The following is a 14,312-nucleotide window of genomic DNA, read 5'->3' as shown; positions in this document are numbered from 1 at the left end:
CCCATGACCTGCCACCCCAGGGGTCCCATACTCATGACCTCAGCAGGTCTCTGTCCTAAGCTGCCATGAGTTCATCGGGAACTCCCAGGAACTCTCCCCAGGGCCCAGCCGGCCCCATGAGCTGCCCAGAGCAGCCCAGGTATTGGGGTAAATTTCACAGTAACCCCAATTCTGAGTCCTCCCAAGAACGTGGGGCTTGCCCCCATTCCCTAATTCCCAAGGCTGCGGACACAAAGCGGTCCCAGAAGGAATGCCTCCCCATCAGCCCCGGGCTGGGTGTCTGGTGCGTCGGCTTCCCCCACCGCCCCCGACCCGTGGAGCGTGGGCACCTCCTTCCCTCCTGTCCTAACGCAGAACGGGCCAGCGTGTCCTCGGGCTGCCACCGGGGCCTCGGGGAGCCCCCCAGGGGTCTGCGTTGCTCCCCAAGACGCTGCTGGAACAGTCCCCTGGGAGCCCCTAGCAGAGACCGTGCCTCCCAGGCAGGGGTGGTAGCCGGGTGACCCCTGGGCCTCTGGCGCCCTTGGTTGTGTTTGTCCCATGTCCCAGCTGGTCCCCAAGCCTTGAGCCCTGGGAAGCCGAGCTGCAGAGCCTGACGCTGCCTTGTCTCCTCCAGGTGACGGCGACATTGTAAATAACATGTACGGGCCGGACCCCGACCTGCTGGCTGGCGAGAGTGCCGAGGACGAGACCGAGGACAGCATCATGTCCCCCATCCCCATGGGGCCGCCGTCCCCTTTCCCCACCAGCGAGGACTTCACGCCCAAGGAAGGCTCGCCCTACGAGGCCCCCGTCTACATTCCTGAGGACATCCCCATCCCACCGGACTTCGAGCTCCGCGAGTCCTCTATCCCCGGGGCCGGCCTGGGGATCTGGGCCAAGAAGAAGATGGAGGTCGGGGAGCGGTTTGGCCCGTACATGGTGGCGCCCCGGGCCGCGCTGAAGGAGGTGGACTTCGGCTGGGAGGTGAGCTCTGTCGTGCAGGGTGACTGATCGCGGCCATTTATCTCGCGCTCCATCTGTTTATAAAGCCGGGTGAGCTGAGCCGCCGGGGGCAGGAGGCTGGGTAGGAGAGAGCGTTCGAATGTCACATTTCCCAGGCTTATTTTATCCTGCGGCTTGCATGACGCGACTCCGAAAACACCAGAGGGCCTCGTAGCTGCCTGGCAGCCCCCATCCGCTGTGCCCGCTCTCTTCCCGGAAATGTGTCTTTAATGAGCTCATGTCTTAAACCCCCCGAGCTTCCCGTCTGGATCTTAGGTGCTAAGGCTGCAGTCTCGGCAGAACCTCAGAGATGGATGGCCTCTCCCAGAACAGGAGCCTCTGCTCCCGGGAAAGCCCCTCAGATGGGGGCCCACCTCCTGGCAGGAGCAGCCAGGGGCAGCTTGTAAAACGCGCCTGGTGGCCGCGCTGCCACAGGTGCCCCAGGCGCGTCCATGCCGAGGGCCTCCTGCCCGGGCCAGCGGGCTCCCTGCGAGCAGCCCGCGCTTCTCAGACGAGCGGGGACAGAGAGGCGCACCTTGTGGTTAACATTTCCCTGGCGACCTGGGCCTGGCTCGAGGGTCCTGGAGCCCATGTGCGGTCAGGAGAGGGAGGCTGGTTAGGTGGGGGGCGGCAACTGACACCCCCAAAGGCGGCCCTCCCTCTGGAGGTATCCTGCTCGGGCCACGAGCGTCGCTGGGCCCCAGTGGGGGGGCTTTCAGGGTGGTCTCAGAAGGCCCGTGGGCCCCACAGGCGCGCTCTCCCCTCTGGTCCTAGCCTTTCTGCTGGCTCCACAGGGCCGATGCTCGGTGGTATTCTTGGCAGGGACCCTGCCTGGACGGAAAATGCAAATGCCAATGCAGATTCCTTCTGGGTGTTTCACAACTTCCAAAAGTGCTTGGACGGGGGTCAGTTCTAGGAAGGGGCGCGCTGTCCAAGGAGGGAAGAGGGCCTTGTGTGGCCGGCAGCCGTGTCCCCTACAGTGGACCAGGGCAGCGGGGGTCAGGGGAGCCGACTCCCCGCAGCTGCTCCGTGGCTTTGGAGAAGTTCCCAAGCTGTGCGTCTCGGCGTTCTGTGTACAGCAAGGGGCGAATCTGGATCTTTCCCCTCTCATGAGTCTTTACAGCTTGGAAGGCTGCCTTGGAGCCTCCGCTGCTCCCTAGAGATGTGCACGGCCTCTTCCTAACCCCTGGGAAGCTCCTGGACCCCCCGCAGCCCTTGAGCATCTCCCCCGGGCCCGTCAGCTTTGGAAACCCTCCGTAAAGGTCAAAGAGGCTGCCTGAGTCGGTGCACGTGCTGGTGGCAGTGGCCGCAGACCTGAGACCGCCATGCCCTTCACAAGGACACGGGGGTGCCCCGAACGCAGGACGTCCCCGCTGTCCAGCAAGCTGGTGGAGTGTGGCTTGTGGTAGCACATGGAGTGTAGACATCAGGGGACACAGAAGCCCCTACCGGGTGCCAGCTGACAGCCTGAGCTCTGTAGACTTTGAAGGTTTAGAGGGGTAGTGGGTTGACCAGATGGACGGAAGAGCAGGCCAGCCAGAATTCACAACGGTCCAGAGTGGGGGAGGCCGCCGCTTGGCCGGCTGGACCGTGCCCTGCTGTCCCCAGGCGCCCGACGCCGTGTGTGCCTCTCGAGGTCGGGTCACCTGCAGAAGCGGCCGGCCAGGTGGGAGCAAGGTGAGGTGGGAGGTGAGGAGTTGGGAGGTGCGGCCCTCCTGGAGGCAGGTCGTGTGCTCTTCGGAGACCCACAGGGTGGCCCTCGCTGGGCCGAGGAGAGCATCTTTGGACAACGTGACAGGTAAGTGGTTTGGGCTGTTCAGTGGCTTTTTGCAGGCGGCCTGTCCTGTCCTTCCCGCCTGGCTGTTCGGAAGGAATTTGGGGGTGTTGTGTCGCGTGCTCGGAAAGGCCTGGACTATTGAATTAGGAGGCGCCTTCAGATGCTGCAGGGTAAACGGACCCTACGGGTAGTGCGATGGGTGACCTTGAGGCAACCTGGCTCTTGTCTGCTCTGATGCAGGCCTCTGTTTGCTCTATTTTTAAAGAAACAGCCCGTATCGCCGCCGCCCTGGGTGCCGGGCCTGGTACGGGCCGTGGCTCTTATCTGCCCGGTGGTGCCTGTTGACTTTGCGATATCACTTGTCCTCCGTGTACGTGCGGGAACGCTCCCCTCCACGGCACCTCCCCCGACAGCGCCTTGATTCCGGGGCCGTGACCTGACCGCCACCTCCCCCCGGAGCCGGCCGCGTCCACGTCCTCACGTAGAGTTCCAGACGCGCCGGCGGGATCTGACTTTGTTTCCTCGGCGAGTCCGGGCCCTGACCACCTGCTCTGGGCTTCGCGGCCTCCTGTCCCGTCCCGTCCAATGCGGTCGTGAGCAGCTGTCTGTGTCACCGTCATCGTGGCCGAGCCCCAAGGGCAGAATCGCGCTGGAAGGAGGGGGAGGACGAAGTAGGCACCCCGAAAATCAGGGCGAACCCGCTTTTGCTTGAAATAAATCATAAGGTCGAGGAGGTTTCTTTCTAGCGCCGTGGGTCTCTGGGGTGGAACTCGAAGAGCCTCACGCGCATCCTGAAACAGGCGACTCGTGTTTCACTTTGTTTCTGTGCCCTGCTCGAGTGTGACAGCGTCTGGGCCAGAGGAGCGGCCGGCCGCTGCCCCTTCAAGGGCAGGCGTGGTCCTAGCCTTTGCTCTGCTGCAAACAGGGCTCGAGATTAGGAGCGGAAAGCCCAGCCTCCAGAGCCTGGATCGTTCTGTGGCTCCGGACCGCAGAAGGGTCTCCAGCGAGCCCCGGAGTCCCGAGGTGAGGCCGCTGGCCACGCCCTCATATGCCCCTGCTGGGACGCTCTCCCCGGGCCTGCGGCCAGCTCAGCCCAGAGCAGGCCTGGCGACCAAGACAATCGCTAGCAACACGTCAGGGCCTAAGTGTCACAGCCAAGGAGGTCAGGGCAGACGCAGGACCGCCAGAGGCAGGTCCCAGGGACAATACCCAAAGGCCTGCAGTCCGGTCCCGAGTTGTGTGTGTGTCGATGTTGAATCTCATGCTGGTAATGAAGCTTCGTAAATCAGGTTGATTTGGTTTTACTACAATTTACATGACGTTTAGTTCCCGGAGCAGAAAGAACAGGTAATGACGTTGTAGCGAAGGTGGCAAAGGAGCTCTGAGGAAGCGCCTGGGAGGATCTGGATCCCTGAGGGGCGGAGGGTGGTGGGAGCGTTTTGTGGCCTGGCCGGGCTCGGAGTGTGCTTGCTCCTGTGAGGTCTGGTGTTGGGGTCCAGCAGGAGAGGGGGGTCCAGAGACAGCCCCTTGCAGGCACAGGGTGGGTGTCCCTCGGGGGACGGGCTCAAAATCAAGGTCAAACCGATTATTCCTACCCTCCTTTTGGTACACCATGGAAACAATTTTCTTTCTACCCAGAGAACAGAATTCCTATCGCGGACCATTCCATTGAACTAAAATCCAAGGGTCCCATCTCCTTTTCTCTTTTTGTGGTGCACACGGTTTCCGGTGACACGATGCCTCTGTCCCTGCTGGGGCAGCATGAGTGACCTGGCATTTTCAGGGTCAAGGTGGCAGGAGCAGCCTTGTTTCACGTAGGAATTTTACTTGAGCAAAATGGGGAGGTGCATGTGTGCCCCGCGGCTGGCACCCTCCCCCCTCTGTTCATCTGCCCTTCCTCCCCATGTGGGCGTCAGGAACATTCAATGACTCTAAACCTTCCCCCACTCCCACCGGGTGCTTTGGGGGACACCAGGAAGTGACTCCCTGTCATTTTGGAAGAAAGCACAGATGGGCTCTGCGAGCTCCCCGGACCTGGCAGCCGCATCCTTGGACGCAGATGGGAGCGTGGGGTGTGTGGAAACGGCCCCCGTGGGCTCCATCTCAAAGGAAGGTCATCTGTCCTCGTGCCCGGGAGGATGCTCGAACTCCCGGACCCCTCCCCCCAGACACAGCCTGCCCAGAATAAATCACCCAGTGATTGCATTTTATTGCCCTGGGGTCTGAAAAACAATGATTTTGATCATTTGTTGAGTAAATCATGACATTTATCATCGTGCTGTTTATTTTGCTAATTAAGAGGTGGCTGCGAGCGACAGCCCAGAGGGAGCTGGGCTGTGGCGCCCTCTCCTCAGAGGCGCCACCTGCCCCCGAGGCGGGGCCCTGCAGCTGTGCTGGTCTCCACGGGGAGGTGGCAGGAGTGGTTTGCACACCGCAAGCACCCGGTTCTGTTTGTTTCCTGGTGCAGCGCTTGTCTCCCCCAGAAAGGCAGGCTCTCCGGTGCCCAGAGCTTTGCCCAGCCTGTAGCTGGCACTCAAGCATCATCTGTCGAAAAAAAATGCGTCTGCCTCTGTTTAAGGAGCTGGTGGAAAACGTTAACGTGAATTGATGGGGCTTCAATTATCTGAAGAACTGACTTGAGTGGATTACCTCATCCCGTTGGCTATGGTTCCTGAATATTAATATACGTGTTCATTTGCTCAATCAACAAATGGCCGTGTCTGGGCCAGGGCCTGTGGGAAGCTCCAGGGTCACAGGGGGAGTTGCCCCAAGGCCTCAGGCTTCCCTGTCTCTCGGGTGCTACCATCACACGGCCCCCAAGCCAGCTCCTCTGGGGTCCAGGGCTCCCCCTGCATGGCTCTGGCGAGGGCCAGGACCCACCGGCCACCCCCGAGGACCACGGGCTGCCAGCACATCCCGAGATGCTAGGGCAGGGGATGTTCCAGGCAAAAGCTGCTACCCAGCCGCGCACGCTCAGATTATGAGACGTTGCTGCTAATGTAAGACTGGCTGAGACCAAATTCAGTGCGACACGGGGAGGGGCAGGAGCTCCTGGGCGGGGCTGGCCTCCGTGCCCTGGCACCTGCCCCAGCCTGGCCGGGAGTCACGTGGGCACCTCAGCGCTGGCCCCAGGTCTCCGTGGGGAACGGGCCTCCACTTCCTTCTTCTCCTGCATTTACACCCTCACGCTCTGGCCTCAAGGACCCTGTCCTCTTTCCTGCTGAACTTACCACACCCCTGAATGTGAGCACGATTCACCAACACCCCGGGGGCTCCCTGCCCCCAAGGCCATCAAGGCCTGGGCTCAGGCAGCAGTGACTCCTGTTATAACCAAGCACCCACCTACCCCTGGGACAGGGTTCCCGAGGCTCTTGGGAATGGGCTTCGATTCTCTCTAGTCCCTGCCGCATAAGGACCAAACGAGAAATCCCGTCCACCGGGAGACAGACACGTGCTGGACTTGTCACCTGAAAGATCCTGGATGCACCTGGTAGCCCCGGAAGCCTGAGCTTCCCAGCGCCCTGCCCCCTGCACTGACCTCCTGGCGCTGTGGGCGCCTGTCCGGCCTCAAAAGAGCTGAGGCAGCCAGCGCCCCTATGGCCAGGCCTGGCCGTTCCCCAAGGCTCAGGAAGGAGGTGCTCAACCTCCAGGAGGAACAGCAACAGTGGCGGCTGGTCTGCACCCGCAGGCATGTCATTCGCCAGCAGCCCTGTGGAAGCAGAGCTGGTGTCCAGCCGGCGAGCACCTCCTCTGTGGCCCTGAACTGCCGACAGCCACAGAATCCCCGGCTCTTTCAGCCCCAGCCCACCCATGGATGGACCTGTGGCCCCAGGACGGTGAGAGAGGAAAGCTGGGCTCAGCAGCCCCCCACTGCTCCAGGTGACCCCGAGAGGAGGGTCACGCAGCCTGGGAGGAGGGACAAGCCCTGGCTCTAGACAGCGTCTGCTAAGTTTGCAGAGCAAAATGTGACAGCTGGTACTTGAAGGTCAGGACTGCCCTTCAGACGTTTCCCGGGCGTCTGAGACCTGAGAGCAGAGGTCTCCATCCGAGAGCCTCACACGGAATCGCCTGGAGCATCAGAAAAGCAGGTGCCCAGACCTCACCCGAGAGACGCCAGGCTTTGGCCAGATGAGGGACTAGCCGTGTCTGTTTTGCCCAGGACTATCCTGGTTTTGAACCAAAAGTCCCAAGAAACCTCCCTGAGCACTGGGTTTGTGAAAACTTCTAGGAAGTTAGAATGTGCCGTGGGGGTGAGAATAGCCAGTCTGGAAAGAAGGAGAAGTGGGGGATCCTTCCGGACCTCCAGCATCTGCACCAGGGGCCCCGGGAGGCAAGGGGGACGATTTGGGTCGGGTCGCTGGGGGCATCCAGATACTCCGCAGGCGATGCTACTGCGGGGAACGGCTTGTCCCAGAGCCACCCCTGCGGCCCAAGTACAGGTGGCCGTGCTCCGTGCTGCACACACACACGAGCACACTTCCTACCCTCTCTCGTCCACGTTCATCCTGGTGCAAGGATCACACTTCAGCCTCTTCCGTGCATCCTCCACCCTGAAGCCCGCGGGGCAAGTGCTCTCGGGCCATGCCGAGGCAATGCTTCTTTGCTTCTTTGTTTTTGGGTCTTAGACCATCTTGCTGTGTTTACTCTTGGAATTCCAGCCGTGCGGGAAAGCCTGTTGGGGAAGGGGGCCAGGACCGGTCTCCACTGTAAAGGCTGGGCCTCTTGTTGGTCTGACGGCCTTACTCACAGGGCTTGGTATTCTCAGTCCCCAGTCTTTTCTGTCCTTTCTCTCCGTGGCACCAGGTTACACACTGGGACCATCCCGGCAGCATCCCGCCCCGCAGGGACACGGGAGCCCGGAGTCTCCCTTTACTTTGCCCTCCTCTGCCCAGCCGGCTAATTCACCCCTGACACTGACCCTCCTTCTGCGTGGTCTGGAATTTTATTTTAGACCTAGAAACATGGCAGGGCCTTTTTGTCCCCCTGGAATGATTTTCTGAATGTGTTTAGGAGGCGTAACGTGTATTCAGGAAGCGTCCAAAGTCTAAGCTGCCGCCCAGTGAATGTTCACACACCGTGGAAACACCTGGATGATAACAGGTTTGGGGACCTCTTCCCAGGCTGTCAAACAGGAATCCGGATCCGACGAGAGGGGCTGTCCTGTGGGAACAGGGCCGAGTGGGAGGCGGCCTGGCTGCGCTTGTGCAGCGGGGCTGGGGACACAGAAACCCATGCCCTCGCGTTTCCTCGGGAACCGCTCCCAGCGCAGACCCTCTGCCATCTCTCCCAAGCACCATGACATCAGGTCCAGACGTTTTTAGCCCAAGAATGCCATGAAATCCTGCACTATCTTAGGCCCAGCTCCGAGGCACGGGTATATAAGGAATTTTCGGAAAAAGGAGAGAGAATGACTAAGAATACCTCCCTGGTAGTTCTTCTTTATTTCCTTAAGGGGTAATAACTCAGACACAGTCCAGCAGAGGGTACTTTCTTTAAATAGAGCATTCTGATTCACAAGCGAAAAAGGAAATAAATATTTTCTTTTCATATTCGAGAGACGTCCATGAATACCAACTTCTTAAATGGTATGTTACCATCTGTATCACACACACACACACACACACAGGAACACACACACACTCACACCAGTGACAACAAGCCCGCCCTTACCCTGGAGCAGGCTGCTTGTGAACCAGAGACGTGGAAATAGCCTTGGGGTTGTCAGAAGGGAGCGAGTGGGAAGGTGGAAGGAGGGCAAGATGGCTTCTCCTCCGGGTGGCCGCTCAGCCTCCCCAGGGGACCTGGGCTCAGCCTATCCCACTGGCTCCCAGAAAGCCGGCAAGCATGGGGTGCTCTGTCACCTCTTCCTGCCCTCCCGCCTCCTTATTCTTTAAGGGAAATGGGGATCACACGTTCAGGGACGATGGCAAGGGCACCTGGGTCCCTGTGCTGGGCGGGACTGGCGAGGCTGGGGCAGGCTGACTGGACAGCTGCTCTGTGGCCCAAAGCGTGGGCGAGAGGGGAAGGCCTGGCGTTCATTAGGCCCCTGCTGTGTGCACACGCTGGCCACGCGAGGCGCTTTCTACTCCGTGGTCCTCATTCTGTCTGTAAGTAGATCCCAAGTCCCAGACCGATGGACCGTAGCAGGGCCTGGCGAGCATTAGTGTCCACCCCTCGGGTGCCCCGCTGTGGAATTCTCTGGACCCCGGAGAGAGCCATCAGCCTCTCTGGAGCCAGGATCCTGATCTGGTCCCAGGGCGCCTGGGGCCTGGCTGGCAGGGGGAGACGTGTTCAGGCAGGAACCATGGGGTCCCCGCCCCAGGCCATCAGCCTGCAAGGCGCAAAGTCCAGGAATCTAAAAGGACATCTTTGCCACCTGCTCACCTCAGGCGTGGGTCCCACGGAGCTGCGGGTCTCAAACGGTCGTGCTGAGGATCCCCCAGTCACCTTCAAAATGCAGATTCGGGGCCCCACCCTTACCTAGTGGGTTAGAATTCCTGACGGGGGTCCCCAGGAATCTGCATTCTATTTAGCAGTGGAAGAGGGGCCACTGGGAGGTCTCCATTCCCGGGTGGAAGCCCCAAGAAAGGGCTTACCGTGGATTTCCCTGCTCCTGCCCCCGCACCCCTCCACCACTGCCCCCAAGCCCGGAGCCAGGCGCAGCCCGGCGGCCCCACTGTCCTCCTGGTGGAGCTCTGGGCGGCAGGTGAGGCCGGGAAGGGGTCCCGGAGCGATCCCACCCGCACCCCGACAGCTGGCCACTGGCACTGCTGTCCTCCGGGGGGGAGCCTGCTAGAGACTGCCCAGGGACCCGACACCCCCCCAAGGGCATGGCCTGATGGTCAAGGTTGGGGCAGGGGGTGCTTCCCGGGCACCGATCGTCTGTGTCACGCCTGGAGATTACTTGGGGCATCACCATTTCTCCCCCTCACTGTGCAGGTGGGAACCCCGAGCCCTAGAAAGGGAAGGGGGTCCCACAGGGTCACATGGTAAGTTAGCACAGGGGCGAGGGACCAGACAGGGAAGCCCCAGGCGGCACCCTTCTGCCTTGCCGCTTACCCCTGTAGTTCCTGCAGCCAACACATGCTGAGAACGGAGACTGGGCCAGCCGCGCTGGCCCCGTGCACCAGCCGCCGCAGTTAGAGCAGCCCCCAGCCCTCGTGGGCGTTCCACCCCCACCACCCTGTCCAGTGGGTGATGGCCCAGGCCCCAGCTCCTCCAGGGAAGCGGGGACCAGTAAGGTGTGGAGTGGCTCAGACGTACCCCTCAGCCTCCTCTGTCTGCACCCACACCGCCGGCCGAGCGGGGGTAGCTCTCAGGTTTGGCCTGGGCTGCCTCTGGCCGGCCCTCTCTGGGCTGAGCCCGCCTCCCCCAGGCAGGAAGCAAGTGGTGGGACCCACCTGCTAAGACTGAGGCGTCTGCAGTGTCGCTTATATACACGGAAAGATTATTTCAAGGACTTTCCCAGCAGTGGCCTCGCAGAGAGCAGGACGGGCCGGGAGGGTGGCCCCTCCTGAGAGCCGGCAGCTACTGGCCAGGAGGCTCCCCGGGGACCCCCAGCACGGCCTTGGCTGGCCCATCGTCCACCCCCTCCCTGGGCCTCCCTCCCTGCTGGGTCAGTTGAGCATCCCAGGCCTCGCAGGCCATAAAAGGTCTCCCTGGGTCACGGGACAAGGGCGTGGACCTCCCAGCCAGACCCGCTTATCAAAGATTCTCTTGGGTTGGGAATTTTTGTGGGCTGGTCATCCGCAGGTTAGGAATGCTCTCAGCGTGTCACAGGCCACCTCGGCCTCAGCAGAAACCAGGGTGATGCAGCCGCTCACCACGCGTCCAGGGGCAGCAGCTGTCGGAGGGTCCCCCAGCAGGCCACCCTCTCCTGCTCTGCTCGGGGCTGGCGTAGGGCTCCCTCCACTCTCTGGGGCCCTGCTGGGCACTGAGATGCAGCTGGGTTTGCTCTGATCGAGGCCAGGTCAGGCCAGGAGGGCCTCTCTGGGTGAGAGGTCAGTCTGGGCGCACGGCAGCAGGCCCCGCGGGACGCCCCGGAGCCAGTGTCCTGGGGCGGCGTCCCGCCCGGCCCTCATATTGCTTAGAGCACAGTGAAGAAAACGTCCTAAAGGTGACGGTTTAAGTCAGCCGACAGGATGTGCATTGGTGTTGGTGGTCGCGTCTGCTCCTCCGCGTGGGAAGATGCTAAGACAGGATGCCCTGTCATCATCACAGGAGCCAGCGTGCCGGTCCCTGCTCACCTGTGTGCCTGTCCCCCTGTGACACGTGCCACCGTGTTTCCAGGGAGTTGGCTTGAAGAGAGGCACCAGCCTCCACAGCAGCGCCCAGGGCACACGGGGCTCCCGTCCTGCTGTCCTGCTATCCCGGCTGTGGCCCTTGCCCGGCTGCCAGGGCAGGGCCAGGATCACCAGCCCTGAGCGGGCCACGGGAGCACCTTTGTCTGGCTTTCAGTCTGCGTTCCTGCCTTCTGGGCTAATGCCCAGTTTAATTGCACATCCCATTGTGTCATCCCTGTTCAATCATGTTGAACAATACCTACATCCACTCCTTTCCCATTTAGATCTTTCTAAAGTCCATTCCGGCTTATCGGCACAGTCATTTCAGGAGCAGAGCTAAGATTTCTGCCTTTTAGGCCCAAGGCATTGTCTGTCCCCGCGGCAGCTGAGATAAACCCTCACCCAGAACAAAGTCGCAATGACCTTTTACAAGTAGAAGCCGCCTTGTTTCCCTCTAGACTAATTTATCAGCCTTCCTTTCAGCCGGTACTCAGTGGAGGCCCGGGAGAGCACTGCCAAGTGGGGGTGGACGGGTATTAGGACGCCGGCTGGTTCGTTCTCAATGGCGCACCTCAGGGTCCGCGGGGATGGGAACTGTGCGTTGCCGTGGGGAAGGATGGGGCTCGTCAGAGAGGGTGAGGCCTGCAGGTGGCGGGGTCCAGGCAAGGTGGCCATGCCCCCTGCCCTGGCCTCCTTCAGGGCCGAAGTAAAACCTCGTGGACAAAGTATGAGGCACGCTGGACTTAAGTAAAAATAACGGTGATGAAATGGCTGTGGCCCCGGAGCGCCCGGGGGAGGCCGCTGAGCTCTGGGGTGGCAGCTCACAGGTGGACGGGCAGAGAGCGAGGGATGGCTGAGAGGCCGGGGGGGATAGAGGAGGAGGGGGAGGGGGAGGATGACGACGACAGCGACGACAGGGATGGGCCACAAGGACGCTGGGGAGGCAGCTCAGGGAGCGTGAACCTCGTTGCCTTCCTTCGAGGAGGGAGACGGAAAAGGGGTCTGTTTTGCATTTTGATAAAAGCCTTCAGACTCCACTGATTGTATCATAGGGGCTGCCATGCTGAGGGGAACGTATTTGCCTTGTCCATAAAGCCTGCATCGCCATGGGGGAGACTCTCGTGGCACTGACTTGAAAGCTCGTCCAGGGATGGAGGACACGCGGCACCGGGGCTGAGAGGTGGAATCTCCAGCCCACGAGGAATTGACCTGGGCATTCGGGAGGGCAGCCCAGCCTGGGCCTGGCCTGTCCAAGGGCCGCTGGGCCAGCTAAGCTCCCAGTGCCTCCGCTGCTCCCCCGTCAGTCCGGTAGCCCTCAGGGACCAGTCCCTGGTGAGGTCTGGACTCTGGTCTTCACTGGGGCTTCTGAGTCAGCCCTGAGGATGCGGGACGGCCCCTTGGAGCAGCAAGCCCTCAAAGGGCCTTGCAGGACTGAGGTTGGTAGAGTCACTAGTTTCTCGGTGACACCCTGGCAGCCCGGACTCCCTGCCTTCTCCCAAAGTTGCTTCACCCAGACAGACGTACAGTCCACACCAGGCCCCAACCGGAGAGGCTCCTGCGGGAACCCGGGGCCCATTGACAGCCCGAAGACAACACCAGAATTCCCCAACTTTTGAAGGTCTGTCTTGGATTGACCTCCTAATTTAATCCTTCTTGGAACCTAGAATACATTGAAGATGGGCTCACCCCATCAGCTGGCCGGTCAGGCCTAGGGAGGCCTGGGGAGCCTGGGCTTCCGCTCCCCAACAGAGCTGCATGGTTCTCGCGGCCGCTCCCTCGTGTGGGTCCTCCGTGCTGGGACAGGGGAGGCTGATTCTCCAGCTGGACCCACTAGGATGGGGCACGTCCTGCTCTGGGTCAGCACCTCCTACCCGCTCGTGCCTCCGCCTTTACTGAGTGTGGCTTCCCAACCCATCTGAGCTAGTGCGCTGGGTCCGGAGGATTCCCCACCTCTGCACCCTGGGGTTGAGCCCAGAGCACTGACCCCAGCACCTCTGGCTTCCTTGCTTTAGCTGTGCCTGTCCAGGTCCATGGAAGTCACACATCCACCAGGCAGGGCTCCCTGCAGCGAGGGGCCCACTGCCCTCTGGGGCTCGGGTGTGCTAAGCCACCCCCGCGCCCCGCCAGCGCCCTGTGCCTCCCGGGTGGAGGTCGGAGGTTGGGAGGGCTTTCCGGCTGCCCCCTAGAACATCAGACTCCTGCTCCCAGACTGGGATTTGCTCTTGTCACCTGTTTCCAGTAAACAGATGCGTCCCTCACGCTGGGAGAATCCGGCAGACGCGGGGACGTGCAGGGAGACCTGGCCAGGCTGCTGGCTGCCTGGCCCTGCATGAGTTGGGGCAGTTCTTGAACCCTTTACCTTCAAGGGCCTTCAAAGCCCCAGGACGGCCAGGACCTACCATGCTGTTATCAGGATGGCATCACCCCCATTAACGCTGAGTAGATGAGGGTTAGAATGGCCGCATCCAGCCTTCTCTTGTTGTTCCTTTTAAACATCAGATAAATTCATGAGGTTTTCTAAGAGGCAGCATACAGGTTACCGAGATGTCTGTGTCACGAGGCGGGGGGGAGCCGTGCCGTGGATAGAGACCCGCGCAGCCAGCCCCATCTCTGGGCCTCGGTTTCTCTACTTGCTAAGCAAGGATTGAAGTGAATTGTCCTGAAGGCGTGTGTCATTTGAATACTCTGGTATTCACCTTTGAGAGGTGGGGAAGTGGAGAGCGGGGGAGAGATTTCTTTGCTGGATCTGGGGGGAAGAGAAAGTGAGTAATTTTTCACTGGACGTCCCTCCACCACCACGTGGTGGTTAAAATTTCCGTAGAACTCGTTCCCTCTCTTTCCACCGTGAGCTGAAAGGCACGCGAGTCTTCTCAGCCTTGGGAACTGCCTCGCTGGAGGACCCGAATGTGCCCCTTTCAGGGGACCCCTTGGAAATAAGAAACGCCTACTTTCAATACATTCAAAACACAGGCCAAGATGCGTGGGCCCCACACGGCAACCTTTGCATTTACGTATTCCTGTAAAGTCTGCTCCCTGGGATGGGCAAGGCTGGTACATCCTCTGGACTGAAGGGTCAGCATGGGGCCCTCAGCGGCTCCAGCCCCAGCACCTGGCCCCTGTCTCTCCGCACAGAAGCTCTGCCCCCCTTGACGGCCTTCTCATCTCTGTTGAGGTACCCAGCCTTGAAGCCACAGGGATGCATGGAGGCATATGCGTACCGTCTCCCTCCCACCTCCTCCTGAGCGGTGCGGAAAGCCACATGCTGGTTTGCT

At 60.9% G+C, this 14,312-nt stretch overlaps 1 protein-coding gene across 1 annotated transcript in view; it reads left to right on the top strand.

Annotated features, from left to right (window-relative positions):
- The window catches only part of PRDM16 (PR/SET domain 16), a 322,309-nt gene that overhangs the window by 104,355 nt on the left and 203,642 nt on the right, over positions 1-14,312 (top strand). The window contains exon 2 of the mRNA XM_060284012.1: positions 614-963. Within this exon, the coding sequence (XP_060139995.1) occupies positions 614-963 (350 nt within the window). The remainder of the gene's footprint in view (positions 1-613; positions 964-14,312) is intronic.

Source organism: Globicephala melas, chromosome 1 (genome assembly GCF_963455315.2).
Source record: "Globicephala melas chromosome 1, mGloMel1.2, whole genome shotgun sequence".
Taxonomy (NCBI): Eukaryota; Metazoa; Chordata; class Mammalia; order Artiodactyla; family Delphinidae; genus Globicephala; species Globicephala melas.
This window is presented reverse-complemented; position numbering and strand designations above follow the sequence as displayed.